A 15869-nucleotide genomic window follows, 5' to 3' on the forward strand; every position below is an offset into this window, starting at 1 on the left:
TCCAGCTCCTGCCTCCAGGTTCCTGCCCTGAGTTCCTACCTTGGGCTCCCTGATGAACTGCGACCTGGGAGATGTAAGCTGAATAAACCCTTTCCTCCCCGAGTTGGTATTGGTCAGAGTGTTTTGTCACAGCAATGAAGAAACAAACCAGGACAAGACCCTAGGATCTGGTGTACCCCAGCCAAAGGCCTAGGACCAAGCTGACCACTACGCTTCAGTTTTAGCCCCTAAGTGTTTGCCTCGGTTTCTGTAGTTAGGAGCACCATAGGGCTAACCACCCCCCTTGGCTGAATCCTTGACTCTACCTAGTTTTCTCCCTGCAAACAGAGACCTGCACTCTGCTCTGTCTCCCTATCTGCTTCTCCAAATGGCCACACCGAACTTCACCACCATCTGGGTTAAAATGTCCCTTCTACCAGATTCTTGTTGCTGAACCAGATCCCAGATGGGAATGTGGCTGAGCGCAGCCTAAATTAGCCATTTCCCCTCTTAAGTGCGGGGCATGGATGATAAAACATCCACTTTTCAGGGAGCAACACAAAAGCTAAGTCAGCTTCCCCATTCCCTGGTCCTTCCTTCCTGGCCCAGGCCATGACAATCCCAGCATGCCTCAGTATCATACTATGACAGCACAGAGAGGCACATGGGAGGAAGCAGACATCAGGCTTACACCTATGCCCCTCCCTGTGGCTCCAGCCTCTGCTGTGTGGAAGTGGAATCTACCCCACCTCCTGCAGAAATGAGCTGGCCTTGGACTGGTTTTGAACATCACAGTGACACTGGGCCAGGCTGGGCTTCAACACTTGGAATGCATCTTTGGAGCCCAAAGACCATCACATGAATGAGCCCAGGTTAGCTGGCAGGAAGGTGAGTGACCACATAGAAGACAGCCAAGTCCCCCAGCAGAGGTCTAGACTAGCTGGTGGGCTGTGACCCGCCAGTCAAGATCAGCCACCATCAGCACTGCCACCCCACCCACCCCGAGAATGATAATTGATGTGGTTTCCAGATACTAAGTTTTCGTAGCTTGCTTTGTAGAAAGAGCCCATATGCCACTTCCACATTTACTGACTTAAATTTTTTATCACATTCCATTATTTTGGGTATATGACTGTGGATGCCATGCCATGACACACACATGGTGATCAGAGGACAACTTGGGAGGTCTCAGGTCAACAGGCTTGGCAGCAAGCCCCTTTACTGGCTGAACCATCTTGCTGACCCTATATTTACTAGCTTTTGAACATGAGTAGCTTAGGTAACCTCTTTGACCTCAAACTCCTTATCTGTAAAGGGGGGTGATGAAGGCACTTTCTGGAAGGGCTGGAGGAGGCTTGGCTGGCCTTGGCACACTGGGGTCTCCATCATGGCTGCCCGCTGTCCTAGCCCTGATTTACTCATCTTCTAGGCCTTGTATCACCAAACCCAGCCCCCCTGGGCCCCATGCTCACCTGAAGCGTAGCCAATCATGAAGAGTAGGTAGACCAGCAGGAAGCGGAAGAGATCTTTGAAGAGGATCTAACTCCCAGGGGTCACAGAGGAAAGAGCAGACATGGGTATCTCTTTTCCTGAGGTCCCCACTCCCCCAGCCTATCCTCTCCAAGCTCCACCCAATCCCACCCCCACGTTGGATCAAGCTGGCTGTCCCCCACTGCCCGCATCCTCAGGTCTATGGGCCATAGGACAGATGCATGGTGAGTCATAGGGTCCCCTGTCCCGAACCTTCTGGATCATGATGCTGTAGGTGCCCGTCAGCTTCAGCCCGCGGGTGAAGTAAAGGGCATTCATCCAGCCCAGGACAAGGGCAAAGACCATGACAGCCAGGTAGGCCTCGATCCCTGCTAGGTAGAGTGCCGCAGAGACAATCACCAGCACCGAGTAGATGAAGCTACAGAGCAGAGGTGAGAGGCAGAGCAGAGAGGGGACACTGAGACTCTGGAGGGACAGGCATGTCCTCCAGGGTACCAACATGTCCCAGCGTCATCTAGAAGAGAACATGGAGCAGCTGGCACCTCTGCATTCAGTTAGCCAGAGGCCTGATAACTGGGCCACTGATAAGTGTGAATTTGCTCTGCAGCCGATCGATCCCAAAGCCATGCCTTTGGGAATTGTTGGGAAACAGTCAGGGTTCTGTGGATATTTGTGGCTAAATAAATTTCATTGTTCTCTAATTCTACAGGGAATGGAAAAGATGTAACACACATGCAGTAATTTCCATATTCTGTGCCCTTGGTAGACATCACTAATCAATCATAGCACTTCTCCCCACTAATCAGACAGTTTCACAATTCTCAATCACAAACAGACATTAGCAATTAATCACCAGCAGAAGGGGTCAAAATTCTTTCTGTGGTATGTGTGTAGCCTCTAGCAACCAGGCTGTGTCATATCTAGAAGACCCTATTACCTGCCTTGGCCTTGCCACCCCCGCTTTGGATTAGGGCTGTTTTGTTGGATGAATTCACTTTGTCATGTCTCCCTACCACCCAGATGACCGCTGCCACGGGAAGGCTATCCAGGTATCCGTACTCACTAGAGCAGCTGGAAGGAGCCATCAACGAAGAGAGAATTCACTCCGGGGCATTTCTTCATGAACAAATCTTTGATCTGGAAGAGGGGAGAGGGCCCATGACCGGAGTGCAACCAGGAGGAATTGGGGCAGAGGGAGGGGACGGAAGAAAGGAAGGCAGAGTGTGGGAGAGAGAGGAGACCAGGGGCTTTGCTGAGGGAGGAAAGAGCAGGGAACAGAGGAGGAGGGAGAGGAGGAGGGGGGAGGACAACGAGGAGGGAGAGGAGGAGGAGGAACAAAAGGAGGAAGAAGGAGGGGCGGAGGGGAAAGAGGAGGAGCTGGGCAGGCAGATGACACTGGGCCAAGCACTCACACTGGTGAAGAAGAACAGGACCCCTGTGAAGAGGGTGATGACCTCACCGGCCAGCCTCAGGTAGTCCACAGTGCTGTGGTAAGCATAGGGCGGCTGGGGAGAAGATGCAGCAGATTCTCACCTGTTCTCCCAACATCTGGCCCCATCCAGATGCTCCCCCAAACCTCTGACCTGTATGCCCCCGCCCCCTCATCAGGGTCTCCTCATGCTCAGAGCTCCCTGGGTGCTGGGCACTTCTCTACCCCATGCCTTCTCCAGTCCTGGGCGGCCCCTGCACAGCCTGAGCACTCACTGTGCCCTCCAGTGGCTGGTAGTAGGCAGTGAGGGTGAAGATGACCATGGCACACAGATAGGACACCACATTGATGTAGAAGGATGCGGCCCCAAACTTGCGCCATTTGTCCCGCAGCAGCTCGTTGATGGGTTCCACGGCCAGCATCTCATGGCGGTTCTGTGAGAGGCAGCGTGTCAATGGCCTTCACCATGCCGAGGACCCTGCAGCACAGCCTCCCCTCCCTCCACTCCTCCTTTTCTGAGCCATTCTCCTGCCACACTCTGGGACCCATAGAGAGTTGGATAAATATTCAAAACCACTCCCAATGGATTCCTAGAGTTGGCGTTCAAGGCTCTGTGCAATTCTACCTCAACCTTTCCCTCCTAATCTAGACCTGAGAACCAAAAGCTCCTTAAAGAACATCTATTATGGACCAGGGAGATGACTCAGCCTGGTTATCCGAGTTCAATCCCCAGAGGACCCATACAAAGATGAAGGGAGAGAACCAACTCCACAAAATTGTCCTTTGATCTCCACATAAGCCCTATGGCATGTACACATAATAATGACATCTATCGTAGCTGGGCTTGGTGTCACTCACCTGTAACCTCAGCACTTGGGAGACTGAGGCAGGAGGAACACAAGTTCAAGATGAGCCTCAACTACATAGCAAAAGCCTTTCTAAAAACCCAAGGAGGGGTAGGCTGGAGAGATGGCTCAGCGGTTAAGAGCACTGGCTGCTCTTGCAGAGGACTTAGGTTTGGTTCCGAGTACCCACACAGCAGTTAATAACCACCTGTAACTCCAGTTCCAAGAGATCCAATGCCCTCTTCTGGCTTCTGCAAGCATGAGGCACACACATGGTGTACTTACATATGTGCAGGCAAAATACTCATACACATAAAATAGATGATTCTTTAAAAACAAAAAAACAAAAAAAAAAACAAGGGACACTGGGCATGGTAGCACACACATTTAATACCAGCACTCAGGAGGCAGAGGCAGGTGGATTTCTATGAGTTTGAGCCTAGTCTGGTCAGGTTACATAGTGAGACCCTGTCTAAAAAACAAACAAACAAAAAACACCCAACCTATGGACATAGCTGAATGATAGAACACTTGCCTTACACATACAAGGCCCCAGGTTGAATCCAAAGTGTCACTAAAAACAACCAACCCTCCCATCACTTTTTCTCATGTTTCCCAAATCCCAGCCTATGAGTGGTACTGAACTGTTGGCAGCTTGCTGAAAATATAAATTTCTGGGTTCCATACTCAGAAAGTCTAATATAAGGAGAAGACTGGGACATTTAGCTCAAAGACAGTGATTGACATATCATAATTCTTCAATTCTGAACCCAGGGCACACATCAACGATTGAGCCATGCACAATAGTGCTGTATACAGTTCTAGTAGACACGACCAGTTGATCAGTTTGTACCAGATATGCCAAACCTGCAAACCCTGATATACAACAAGTTGGATTTTCATTTCGGGGATGGAGGAAGTGAGGTCCTTGAAGGGACAACCCAGGCTACAGAGCCTGGGCCACAAGGAGGGCTGGGAGGGGGCCACCCATTCCCCATCACGACCCACCCATGTGTACAACATCCTGTTTGAGGGCTGAGTATGTAGACACAAAGGTGTAACTGCAGCATATTCCTCATGATGAGTCACAACAGAGGGCAGGGTGTTAAGCAAGTGGCATGCTCACACAGGGCACCAGTATTCTTGGAGAGTACTGCATGGCACAGAACATTGTTCACAAAAGACTGCTGAGTGAGAATGAAGGGCTTTTAAAGCTTTGTAGCACGATCACTAACAACAGCTGACACGGAATGATCATCTGTGCTAGACTGTTCTAAAATTAACTCATCTGGAACCCCAACAATCCTGTGGGGTAGGCATCACCCTTCTCTTCACATTATAAAGAGAGAAACTGAGACTCAGAGAGGTTAAGTCGTACCCTGGGTCACACAGCATGTACTGGACAGAGCCAGGGTCCCAACTAAGCCCTACCTGCCCCGAAGCCCATCCTCCATAAACCCTGCTCATTTCCCTATGTACTGGACACAGTCCTGGGTGCTTAGTTGGCATTGACCTTCCAGTTTAGGTCACGGAGCTCCCCAGCCCTATGGCTCTGGCCCTGCTCCCAGCCGCAACCAGCCCGTCCTCCCCACCCTGGTGCCCACCTCAATCTTGCTGTTGTAGACCAGGATCTCCAGCACAGACACCTCCTCTCCACACGTGTCCAGGGACGAGAGGTCGTAGAGCGAAGAATACACCGGCCCATAGGCCCAGTCCTTGAACTTGCGGGACAGGTGCCGCGTGTCCTCGTCCGTCACCTCCCGCCGGATGATGTGCTGAAAGACCTGCACGGGATGGATGTGCATGGGTGAGAGTGTGTGTGCTCATGTGTTTACACTGTGTGCACATGTGTGTATACAGTGTGTGAATGTGTGTATACTCTGTGTTCACTCTGTACACTCTGTGTGTGTGCACTGTCTATGCATGTGTGTATATACTCTCTGTGTGCATGCATGTACACTGTGTGTGTATTGTATACTCTGTGTGGATATGCACTCTATGTATGTGTGTATGTGTGCTGGATAGCTTTAGTGTCAACTTGACACACCTGGGTTGAGGGAGCCTCAGTCGGGGAATTGCCTCTATTGGACTGGCCTGTGGCCATGTCTGAGGGGCATCTTCTTGATGAGTGATGTGGGAGGGCCCAGCCCACTGTGGGTGGTGCCCCCCCTGGGCAGGTGGGCCTGTGTTGCATAAGAAAGCAGGCTGAGCAGGAGCCAAGGGAGCAAGCCTGTAAGCAGCATTCCTCCATGGCCTGTGCTCCAGCTCCTGCCTCCAGGTTCCTGCCCTGAGTTCCTACCTTGGGCTCCCTGATGAACTGTGACCTGGGAGATGTAAGACAAATAAACCCTTTCCTCCCCAAGTTGGTACTGGTCAGAGTGTTTTGTCACAGCAGTGAAGAACAAACTAAGACAGTATGTATGCATATGTATATGTTTGGGTACATGTTTTGTGCATGTGTGTGTTTGCATGTGTGGTGTGTTTGTGTGCATTCATGTGGGCAACTCACCCCAATCTTGCCTGTCTTGGCAGCCATCATGAGTGGGGAGAGGCCATCGTTGTTGAGCACGGCCTCCAGGTTGCTGTCGGGGAAGAGGCGGGAGCACTTGAGCAGCAGCAGGTCATACATCTTGGTGACGAACTTGGTGTTCTCCCGGGTGTTGTCTGCAATGGCCACCAACGCATGCAGCACGGTGTTGCCCCGGGAGTCCTGTCGCCGCATGTCAGCCTTCTTGTGGGGGTTCTCAGTCAGGTAGTTGACGATGTGTGGCTGGTTGGTGCAGGCTGCCAGTGACAGGGGCAGCTCCCCTGGGGATGGGGGGATCCGGGATCAGTGAGGGGGACAGAAGCCACAGGGGCTCTGCTTGTGATGCTGGGCGTGGGGACAGAAGCTACCACCTGCAGCTGCAGAGTTGGCTGTGGGCCATTGCAGGATGACTGCTAGAGAGGCAGGTGTGACTATTTGGGGATGTGGCCATGCAATCTGGAAGCTGTGTGGGTCTGGACTCGGCATGGCTGGATTCTTTGTGGAACATTGACTTTGGGTCCCACATTACCCATGGTGTCAGCAGGGTGACATTCCAGGTATTTCACTGGCCCAGCTGTGACAACATGCCAGTGATATGAGCCGAGAGATCCCACACCTTGTTCAGTGTTAGTGGGAGTAAAGGACACCTGCATAGGAGGGTGGTGGGTGCTGACACCCTACCACAGCCCTCGGGATTCTCCTGATCTCAACTGTAGATGGGGAAACTGAGGCTCAGGAAGTGCAATCACCTGCCTGGGAAGTGGCAGGGTGAGAATCTGGACCAGGTCCTGACTCAGAGCTCTCTCCCTGCTTCCCCCTCAGGCATCACTTCAGCAAGCAGGAGCCCCGCCCCCACACACACACCAGGATCCATGGACCCATGTCACAGGGTGGTTTGGGCCTGTGGCTAGTGCAGCTCTGTATGTCTGAGGAGTCACAGGGCTGTAGACACCAACCTGGCCCGGGTCTCTCCCACCCCTAGCTGCTTCGAGGACCCATAGGGCCCCACTCACCGAAGTAGAAGTAACCGCCCTCATCCTTGGGCTGGAAGAAGCGCCCTCGGGCCTGGGCATGCACATCTGCCCCCTGGGCCACCAGCAGTTCCACGTAGTGCTTGCAGCGCCTCTCGATGGCGATGTGCAGGGAGGTCTGGCCTGGAGGGGACAGTCAGCTAGCTCAGGCAGGACAGGGACCCAGCCAGGCCTGTGCAGAGCAGGCTACAATGAGGTGTGGACACTGGGGTGGGGACCAAGAAGCTGGACCTTGCCAGCATCACCAGAAGGCAGCAGGCAGGCTGTAGACAGTTCTGGTGATTTGGAATTTAGGGTGCATGTAGCGTGGGATTGGCTGCATTCTGGAGCAACTTTAACCTCAAAGAATGAACAGTTTGTGGGTTCAAAGGTAAGAACTCGCATGCACACACTTTTAACCCCAGAGGAAGCAATGGATTCCTGGTCTCAGAACTTTTAAAAAAGATTTTATTCATTCTTTTTTTTTTTTATCTTTTTGAGACAGGGTCTCCCTGTAGTCCCAGCTGACCTTAACTCACTATGTAGACCAGGCTGGCCTTGAACTCACAGAGATCCGCCTACCTCTGCCTCCCACGTGCAGGGACTAAAGATGTGGGCCACCACGCCTGGCTTTTTATTCATTCATTTTTATTTTATGTGTATGAGTGTTTTGCCTACATGTATGTAAATGAACCACATGTGTGCAATGTCCACCGAAGCCAGAGAGGGCATTAGATCCCCCTAGAAGTGGAGTTAAGGATGGTTGTTGGCCGCCATGTGGGTGCTGGGAACCAAACCCAGGTCCTTTGCAAGCTCAGCCAGTGCTTTTATCCACTGAGCATCTCTCCAGGCCCCTCACCCAGCCTCAGAATTTTGACTGTGACTTTAAAATGCATCCTTTGAGCACAGGAGCAGGCGCTCCTTGTGGACCACTGACAGAACTCACATCTTGGGAGAGATGCCCATGGCGTGGTCAGAGAGGAACGGGACTCCAGCTGGATCAGTCAAATCAACCCCGGCAATCAGAGGGGGTGGAGGTGTCCAGCCCTATCACCCCCACACTCAGGAACTTTGTAGACTTTGAATCTTGGTATCTCAGAGTTGGAAAGGCCAGCTTTGATTTATAGACATTCAGAATTGGGGAGCAGAGAGCTTGTACATGTGTTGCCTTGGTGTCCCCCCATGCCACCCCCCAGGGCTTCAGGTTCAGTGCCCTGCACTGCAGAACCTCTGGGTGGCCTCTGGGGTTTGGCTTTCTTTCTCATGAGCACTGGAAAGCAATGGACCACCACATCATGGCAGCTCAGAATTGCAAAGTGGAGGAGTGGTTACTGCTCCCTCGATCATACATTTATTCATTCATTCATTCAACAGCCGCTTCATGGGCAGACGGGCACTGCCAGGCCAGACCCACCTCGGTAGTAGATGTCTCGGAAGGGCGAGTTGATGAACTCACGCATGTTGCCTGTGCGCTCTGCAATGTCCAGCAGCACAGGGATGGTGTCATTGCGGCCATTACTCAGGTTCAGCAGGGCCTTGGGCAGGCAAGTCTTCCCTGTGGAGGGCTCTGAGGCAGTTGGAAGAGGCAGGGCTCAGTAGGGGGCTCTGGATTGGGAGCAGGAACAGGGCCTGGCTGCCACACTCCTCTCTGAGCCCACCCCCTGCCTGTCTGGTGGGGATACAGTGCCTCTATCTCAGTGTCAGTAAACTTATGACAGTAGATAGGCTTTGACATGGGGGAGGGAGACTACAGCCTACAGATTGGCATTTAATAAATCGTGTTTGGGGGAGATTTCTTTTCAAGACAGGGTCTCACTATAAAGCCCAGGCTGGCCTTGAACCTCAGTCCTCCTGCCTCAGCTTCCAGAGTGCTGGGATTACAGGTGTGTGCCACCATATCCTTGCACTTGAGGGCATTTTAAAAAGGGCTTTGTAATCAAGTAAATAGGAACATAGAGCCAACTAGGCTGGAGTGTAGCTCAGTGGTAGAGAGCTTGCCTAGCGTGGAAGAGGCACCACTAAAAGAAAAAAAACAGAAACAAATCAAACAAAAAATAAGACTCCCAAGCCAACCATACACCGTTACCACAGGATAGTTAGATCCCCTTTCTGTCCTTCCTTTCCCTTCCTTCCCTTCCCTCCATCCTTTCTGTATGTATGTACATGTGGTCCATGTACATGGAGGCCAGAGGTCAACTTTAGGTGTCACCTTCAATTGCTCTCCACCTTATTTTATTTTATTGGTCTTTTTGAGACAGGGTCTCCCTGTAGCCCCAGCTGTCCTGGAACTCACTATGTAGACCAGGCTGGCCTTGAATTCACAGGGATCAGCCTGCCTCTTCCTCCCGATTGCTGGGATTAAAGGTGTGCGCCACCACGCCCAGCAATGTGTTTTTATTTTATACGTATGAGTGTTTTTCCTGCATGTGTGTAAGTATACCACATGCATGCCTGGTGCTTCTGGAGGTCGGAAGAGGGCATCAGATCCCCTGGAACTGGAGTTAAGGATGGGTATGAGCCGCCTTGTGGACACTGGGAACCAAACCCAGGTCCTCTGCAAGAACAGTCAGTGTCTTAATTGCTAAGCCATCTCTCCAGCTCCCCACCTTATTTTTTGAGGCAGGGTCTCTCACTGAACCCGAAGCTCACTGATTCAGCTAGACTGATCCCAGGAACGCTCCTGTCTCCACCTCTCCAGTGTTGGGATTACAGACATGCACCACCACGCCTTTTCATGTGGGTGCTGGGGATCCTGACTCAGATCCTCAGGCTTGTGCAGCAGGCACGTTGCTTACTGTGCATGGGCATCTCCCCAACCCTTGCCTTTAACTGGCCCAGTGATATGGATATCTGAAAGTAAGTCATACCAGGTAATATTTGCCCACCTATAGAAACATAGAACCATTTTTGCATGAAACATTTATACTAACACCCCTAGAGGGGAGTAGAGGACCACAGTGCTCCCCCAAGCATGTGCTGAATGCGCAGAGAACGTGACATCATTTTAGGAGGGAGCAGGTCCAGGGGGGGTGTCCCACAGATGTGGTGATAGAGTATGAATGTTTCAGCTGCCATCCAACCTCTCACTAAGTTCTACTGCCTGGTGTGTGGGTCCCTGGCACCTCTCTCCAATTCTTTCCAATGCCCCCTCATAAGTTTTTTCCCTCACTATGAGGTGCATGGCTATAGGAACTGGTTTCTATCTCCAAAGAACTGATGAAAAGCAAACTCCCCTGTGAGTCAAGCCTAGAAATGGCTCCCAAGTGGGAGCCACAGGTGTGGGGTGAGGGCCAGCTCCACAGCCAGGCACCTTGGGGTTCCAGTCTTTGCTTCCTTTCTAGTTGAATCGAAGCCCAGGGGTAATCGATGAACTAATCAAAATTGTGATTAGCTGGGCTTCAGGCAGCAGTCAGCCCTCCATAAGTATCAATGCTGTAGTTGGTATCCTGCAGGGGGCCTGGCAAGGCCATCTCCCCACATGCCAGGTGTCATCAGGGAGAGCTTGAAGCCTGGGAAACTCCATTCCCAGCCCTTAAGAGTGAGGGTGCCTTGAGAGTCTGTCTCCTTGACTGTTCTCTGCTGTGCCCTGGCACCCAACTGTTTGTTGAATGAATCAGTGATGCCAGATTCCCATGTGCATCAGGTGGAAGGGCTAGCCCTGAACTCTGGCCAAAGCCCCTGGGGGCTGTGCAGATGCACAGACACCCCACACAGCTCTGGCCTAGGGGTGATGTCTGTCTGTTTTATCATGTTGCCAAGCAACTCAAAGCTCTCCATGGCAACCCAAGCCCCTCTCCCAGCCTGCAAGTCCCCTTCTCAGAGGATGCTGTACCCATCCAGTCAGAGACCTGATTTGCCATCCCTGGCTTTGTCCTCCCTTCTCCCCTGTGGCCACCCCATCATGTCTATTTTACCCATTTTCTAGCCACCCCCATGGCCTCCCATCTCTGCTGCCACCACCCTGGCCTAGACACTGTCTCTCACAAGCCCCAAGACACCTCCTTGGTTGCCCCTAGTCTCTCTTGCCTCCATTCATCTACTTTCCACGCAGAAGCTGCTAGTTACCCCAGAGACACTCCAGAGGTCACAATGGGCCACAGAACCTTTGTACTGGCTATCCTTTCACTCCTCCTTCTTCCTCTTTTCACATGCTTAGTGCAACTCACTCAGACTCAGCTCAAGTGTCACCTCCTCCGGGAAGCCCTCTTAGATTTCCCCTGGCTAGCTCAAACCTTCCAGTAGAGCCTCTTGTTGAACACCCTTACAGTTTGTAACTACATATTTATTTCTGTGGCTGCTTGGTCAATTCCCGTCCAACCTGGGAGCCTGAGAATGACTTGAGAGCAGGGTTCCATCTGCCTTGCTCATCAATTCTTCATCGTCCAACCCCCTCACCTAGCCCAAGCTCCTGGTACCTCATGAAGGCCCAACAGCATGAGCTGAGTACCCAGTAAAGGAGCCCAGCCAGGAACTCAGGTGATCCAAATCACAGCCGGCCCAAAGAAGGACTGAGCCCTGGGTTAGAGTTTCCACGGCCTCCAGCACTGCCTATACCAGAGAGGGAGCTGCCAGTGCAGATCCTGGGCTGGACACGAGGAGCAGCCTCCTCCAGAGGGAGCAGCATCCGTAGTTCCACCACCGACCACCAGGTGGCGATGCGTCTTTGGCTGTGGGGCCTGCGGAGCCAGGGGCCCTAAATTGCCTATTGCCAAACAGGAGGTTGTGAAACTATGCTGGTGGGGGATCCCAGACACCCCTGAAATTAGATGAGCTCATCTGCCTCCAGCCAGAAAAACACACAGGAGCGGATCCAGGCTCTGAGGCCTGTACAGTTTAGGGGCCCTGTTTGGCCTGAGAACAAGGAATAAATAGAGAAGCCGGTCGGGGACCCTAGGAAGGGCTTAATGAGTGAGGCCCTGCAGCTTAGTCGGCATCCCAGGGCCCCCCACACTCACACTGCAACCTCAGGGCAGATTGCCAAGAGTCCCCCTAGCCAAGAGTCCCCCACCCAAGCTCATGCCCAGACACTTTCTGGGGATTCTTGGACTGAGCTGAGCCTCCTACTCAACCCTGAACCCTAGAGAAGCCAAATGCTTGGAAGACCAGTTCAGTGGGGCTCTGCCCTGCCAGAAACTGCAAGGTGGGCCCTGCCGCTAGAGTGCCACCCTTGCCTCATATACGGGGAACACTGCAGGGAAGGATGTGGCCAGGGTGAGTCTTACACTGCCACCAATTTGTGACCTCCTGAAACTTCAAGCTTGTACCCCCAAAATGAACTACCCTCCACAGGCATCGAAAGTATTTTTTACAGAATCCAATAATCGTCTGTGGAGGACATAGCCCTGGACATTGAGCACAGATTGAGGGGGGCTGGAGAGATGGCTCAGTGATTAAGAGCACTGGCTGCTCTTAAAGGACCCAGGTTCACATCCCAACACCCACATGACAGCTAAGAACCCTCTGTAACTCAGTTCCTGAGGAGCCTGACGCCCTCTTCAGACCCCTGCAGGCACTGCATTCGACAGGGGTGGGCATGCAGGCAATACACTGATACACATAAAAATAATCAGATTGAGCACTGGAGACATGGCTCAGTCATTAAGAGCACTGGCTGCTCTTACAGAGGACCAAGTTTCAGTTCCCAGCACCCACATGACAGCTAACACTGCCATAGCTACACGGGCCCTCTTCTGGCCTCCACATCCATGCATGCACATGGTGCATTTACATACACACAGGCAAGACACTCATACACGTAAAGGAAAAATAAATGAATAGAAAAATTTTTAAAGAATCAGATTGATAAAAGCAAAATAAAATAAATAAACAGGGAAAAATCATCTTGGTCACCATGTGCTGGCTTGGAGAAGGGGCTCACAGACAACATGCTGTGTTATAGGGGAGAGGTCAGGGCAGCTCAGAGGGAGCTGGGCTCCATGGAGGGTTCTGGACGTGGACAGGCTACACATCCCGGGGGAAGGGAAAGCTGGGTGGTGGTAGTCCAGGGCATTGGGGACTAGTGAGTGTGGGGTAGACCAGCTGCCTGCCACCCTCCAGCCCTCCCCGACGGGGTAAGGGACCCTGACTGTTCCTCATCAACCAGGCCACTTTCACGGTTCTCCAGATTAAAGGTAAAGAGACTGACTGGGAAAAGCCACACTCTCCGCTTAAGTGTAAAGGTGGGGTTGGAACCCCTGCGGGTAGACTTGGTTTACCTACTAATAAATGAGTATGTGCAGGCAGTTGCACCCCAGAGAGTTTCAGTAAAGGATGCACAGCACCAGATTCCTGTCTAGTATTCCTCTGCAATCTGCATGTATCTGGCCCACGGAGAGAGGCTGAAGGGAAAGGGACTCTCCAAAGCCAGGCAACTCCCAACATGCCCACCAGGGTGGCTCACCCCGAAACTCCTCATCAGTCAGGCGCTTCTTGTGGGTCAGCAAGAAGGGCAGCAGTCCATCCAGGTCAGCGGTGGAGCCCCGGGACACGATGTCAAAGAGGATGGGCCGGTTGAAGACTTTAAGGATGGGGGGTGGCTGGGGTGCGGGAGCTTTGGGGCTCTGTGGCTGCTTCCTGGAGAGGGGAAGAGGGATGAGGGATGTCGTGGATTATCCCCTGCCTTCCTCATCCTCTCTGGCCTTAGGGAACCAGAGATTGGGTGTTGGGGGAGATGAAGCCTTAGGGAGGGTCCAAACTGAAGGACACTAACGAATGCTTTATCCAACAAGCTATAAACCAGTGCCCATGGTGTGTTGGGCAGAAGCAGAAAGAAAAAAAAAAGTAGGCAAGCCTGCCCATCCTCTGCCCACCCTCCATCCACCCACCAATCCATCTATCCACTCACCTTCCTATACCCATTTCTCCTTCGATCCACTCACCCCTCCATTATCCCCTCCTCCCATCTTCCTCATCATCTACCCATCCATCCATTTGTCATTTATTGAACATTTTTTTAAGACAGGGTCTCATGTAGCCTTGAGATAGGTTTGTAGCCAACAATGACCTTGAACTCCTGAGCCTCTTGAGTGCTGGGATAACAGGTGTGCTCCATCAGTTTATTCAGGGCTGGGGATGGAGCCTAGGGTTTCCTACACGCCAGGCAAGTACTCTCTACCAACTGAGCCTACTGAATCCTCAGGCTTTACTGAGTACTAAGGCAAATAAAGACTGAAAGAAAGCAGGCAGGGAGGAGGAACACAAACTAAAACAGCTTGTTCATTCATTCCATCACTCACTCATTAATTTCATCATTCAACGAATGTTTTAGACATATGAGGCTATATTCAGAAGGACTCAGCCCAGTGCCATGCAGTATACTTTAGCCGCAGCCACTGTCATTCCTGAGAGCCATGTGTCTGGAGTCTGTAAGCACATGAGAGAGGTGCTGGGCTACAGAGGGAGCTCAGGGAGGGCGCTGAGGGAGACAGAAAAAGACAATCAGTCAACAAACAGAATTAGGCACCTATTGTGTGCTAGGAACTGGGAGAGCTAGAGCTAGCCTGGGCACCACGAGGACTGGGATCCCTTCTCTACCAGGTTCCCATCCAGTCCAGGGCCTACACAGATGGGATGGATGAGAATCTAAGTAATAAGAACAGAGAGAAGGAAGTATAGGAGCAGCTACAGTGGGGCTGGGGTGAGAGGTGACTGGGAAGCCTGGGCCAGGCAGCCTCAAGTGGGAAGGTGATAGTCACTCTCCTTCATCCCTTAAGGCCCAATGGGGCTCTAAGAAAAGGGGTGCTAGGACATGGATGGGTGCTTACCAGGTATCCCTCTGTCCATAGGGTGGGGACTGAAACAGCCTCCAATGAGAACACCCCCTACCCCCAGCAGTCCCCATTCTACCTGCTCCAAATTTGGATCTTTGAACCTTTAAGTAAAAAGAACGCTGTGCCCAGCAGACCCCACGGAAGCAGTCTTGGGATCTCAGCCATCAGCTGTGCCCTAGTTCTCTAAGGGCCCCTCCAACACCTCCAGGGCTGGGTGGGGATGAGGCTTGAGGGAAGGTTTGTGGGAAGGAAGGGAGGTGCTGAATCCTCAGCATCCAGGACCTCAGACCTGGGTCAAAGGGGCAGAGCACTGGAACTCCTTGCTGCCCTGGGCCTCAGTTTCCCCATTTGAACAATGGTTGGACAGCATCTCTGGTGTATGGTGGGCTGTGACGCCCTGGCCCTGACAGTCACTGTGTCCAGTCTTGCTCCCTTGCTCATGCCCCCCACCACCACCCTGGTACCTAAATGTCAGTTCCTCAGGAAGCCTTCTGAGACTGCCTCCCCATCCTCTCTCTCCCCGTCCAACCTTAATGCTTCCGCACCTGGAATCTGCCTTTATCTGCTCTTTTGCCCTTTCATTGCCTGGTTACCCTTGAAAACTGACAGTGTCTCTGAATTAGGGCTAGGATCTGTTCTGGGTCCTGCAGGATCCCCAAGACCACCCAATCTCACTGCTGGGCATTCTGTAGGTGCTCAAGAAATACCAGTGACTCAGTGAACACCAAAGGGCCAGCTCCTGACCATGCAAGGACCAGGAAGGGTGTGGGGTCCACACAGGAGTAAGCCTGTCTGCTAGCAGCAGGGACTGGAGGAAGA

General features: G+C 52.2%; 1 protein-coding gene across 4 annotated transcripts in view; it reads right to left on the minus strand.

Annotated features, from left to right (window-relative positions):
* The window catches only part of Trpv4 (transient receptor potential cation channel subfamily V member 4), a 40160-nt gene that overhangs the window by 7560 nt on the left and 16731 nt on the right, over positions 1 to 15869 (minus strand). For all 4 annotated transcript variants that reach the window (XM_017802164.2, XM_029554036.1, XM_029554035.1 and 1 more), the window contains 10 exons: positions 13682 to 13854; positions 8696 to 8848; positions 7285 to 7425; positions 6254 to 6552; positions 5349 to 5528; positions 3175 to 3333; positions 2883 to 2975; positions 2534 to 2607; positions 1723 to 1888; positions 1452 to 1518 (listed from right to left, as the gene is read on the minus strand). In XM_017802164.2, the coding sequence (XP_017657653.1) occupies positions 1452 to 1518; positions 1723 to 1888; positions 2534 to 2607; positions 2883 to 2975; positions 3175 to 3333; positions 5349 to 5528; positions 6254 to 6552; positions 7285 to 7425; positions 8696 to 8848; positions 13682 to 13854 (1505 nt within the window). The remainder of the gene's footprint in view (positions 1 to 1451; positions 1519 to 1722; positions 1889 to 2533; positions 2608 to 2882; positions 2976 to 3174; positions 3334 to 5348; positions 5529 to 6253; positions 6553 to 7284; positions 7426 to 8695; positions 8849 to 13681; positions 13855 to 15869) is intronic.

The sequence above is a fragment of the Nannospalax galili genome, unplaced genomic scaffold (assembly GCF_000622305.1).
Source record: "Nannospalax galili isolate Female #2095 unplaced genomic scaffold, S.galili_v1.0 scaffold103, whole genome shotgun sequence".
Classification (NCBI taxonomy): domain Eukaryota; kingdom Metazoa; phylum Chordata; class Mammalia; order Rodentia; family Spalacidae; genus Nannospalax; species Nannospalax galili.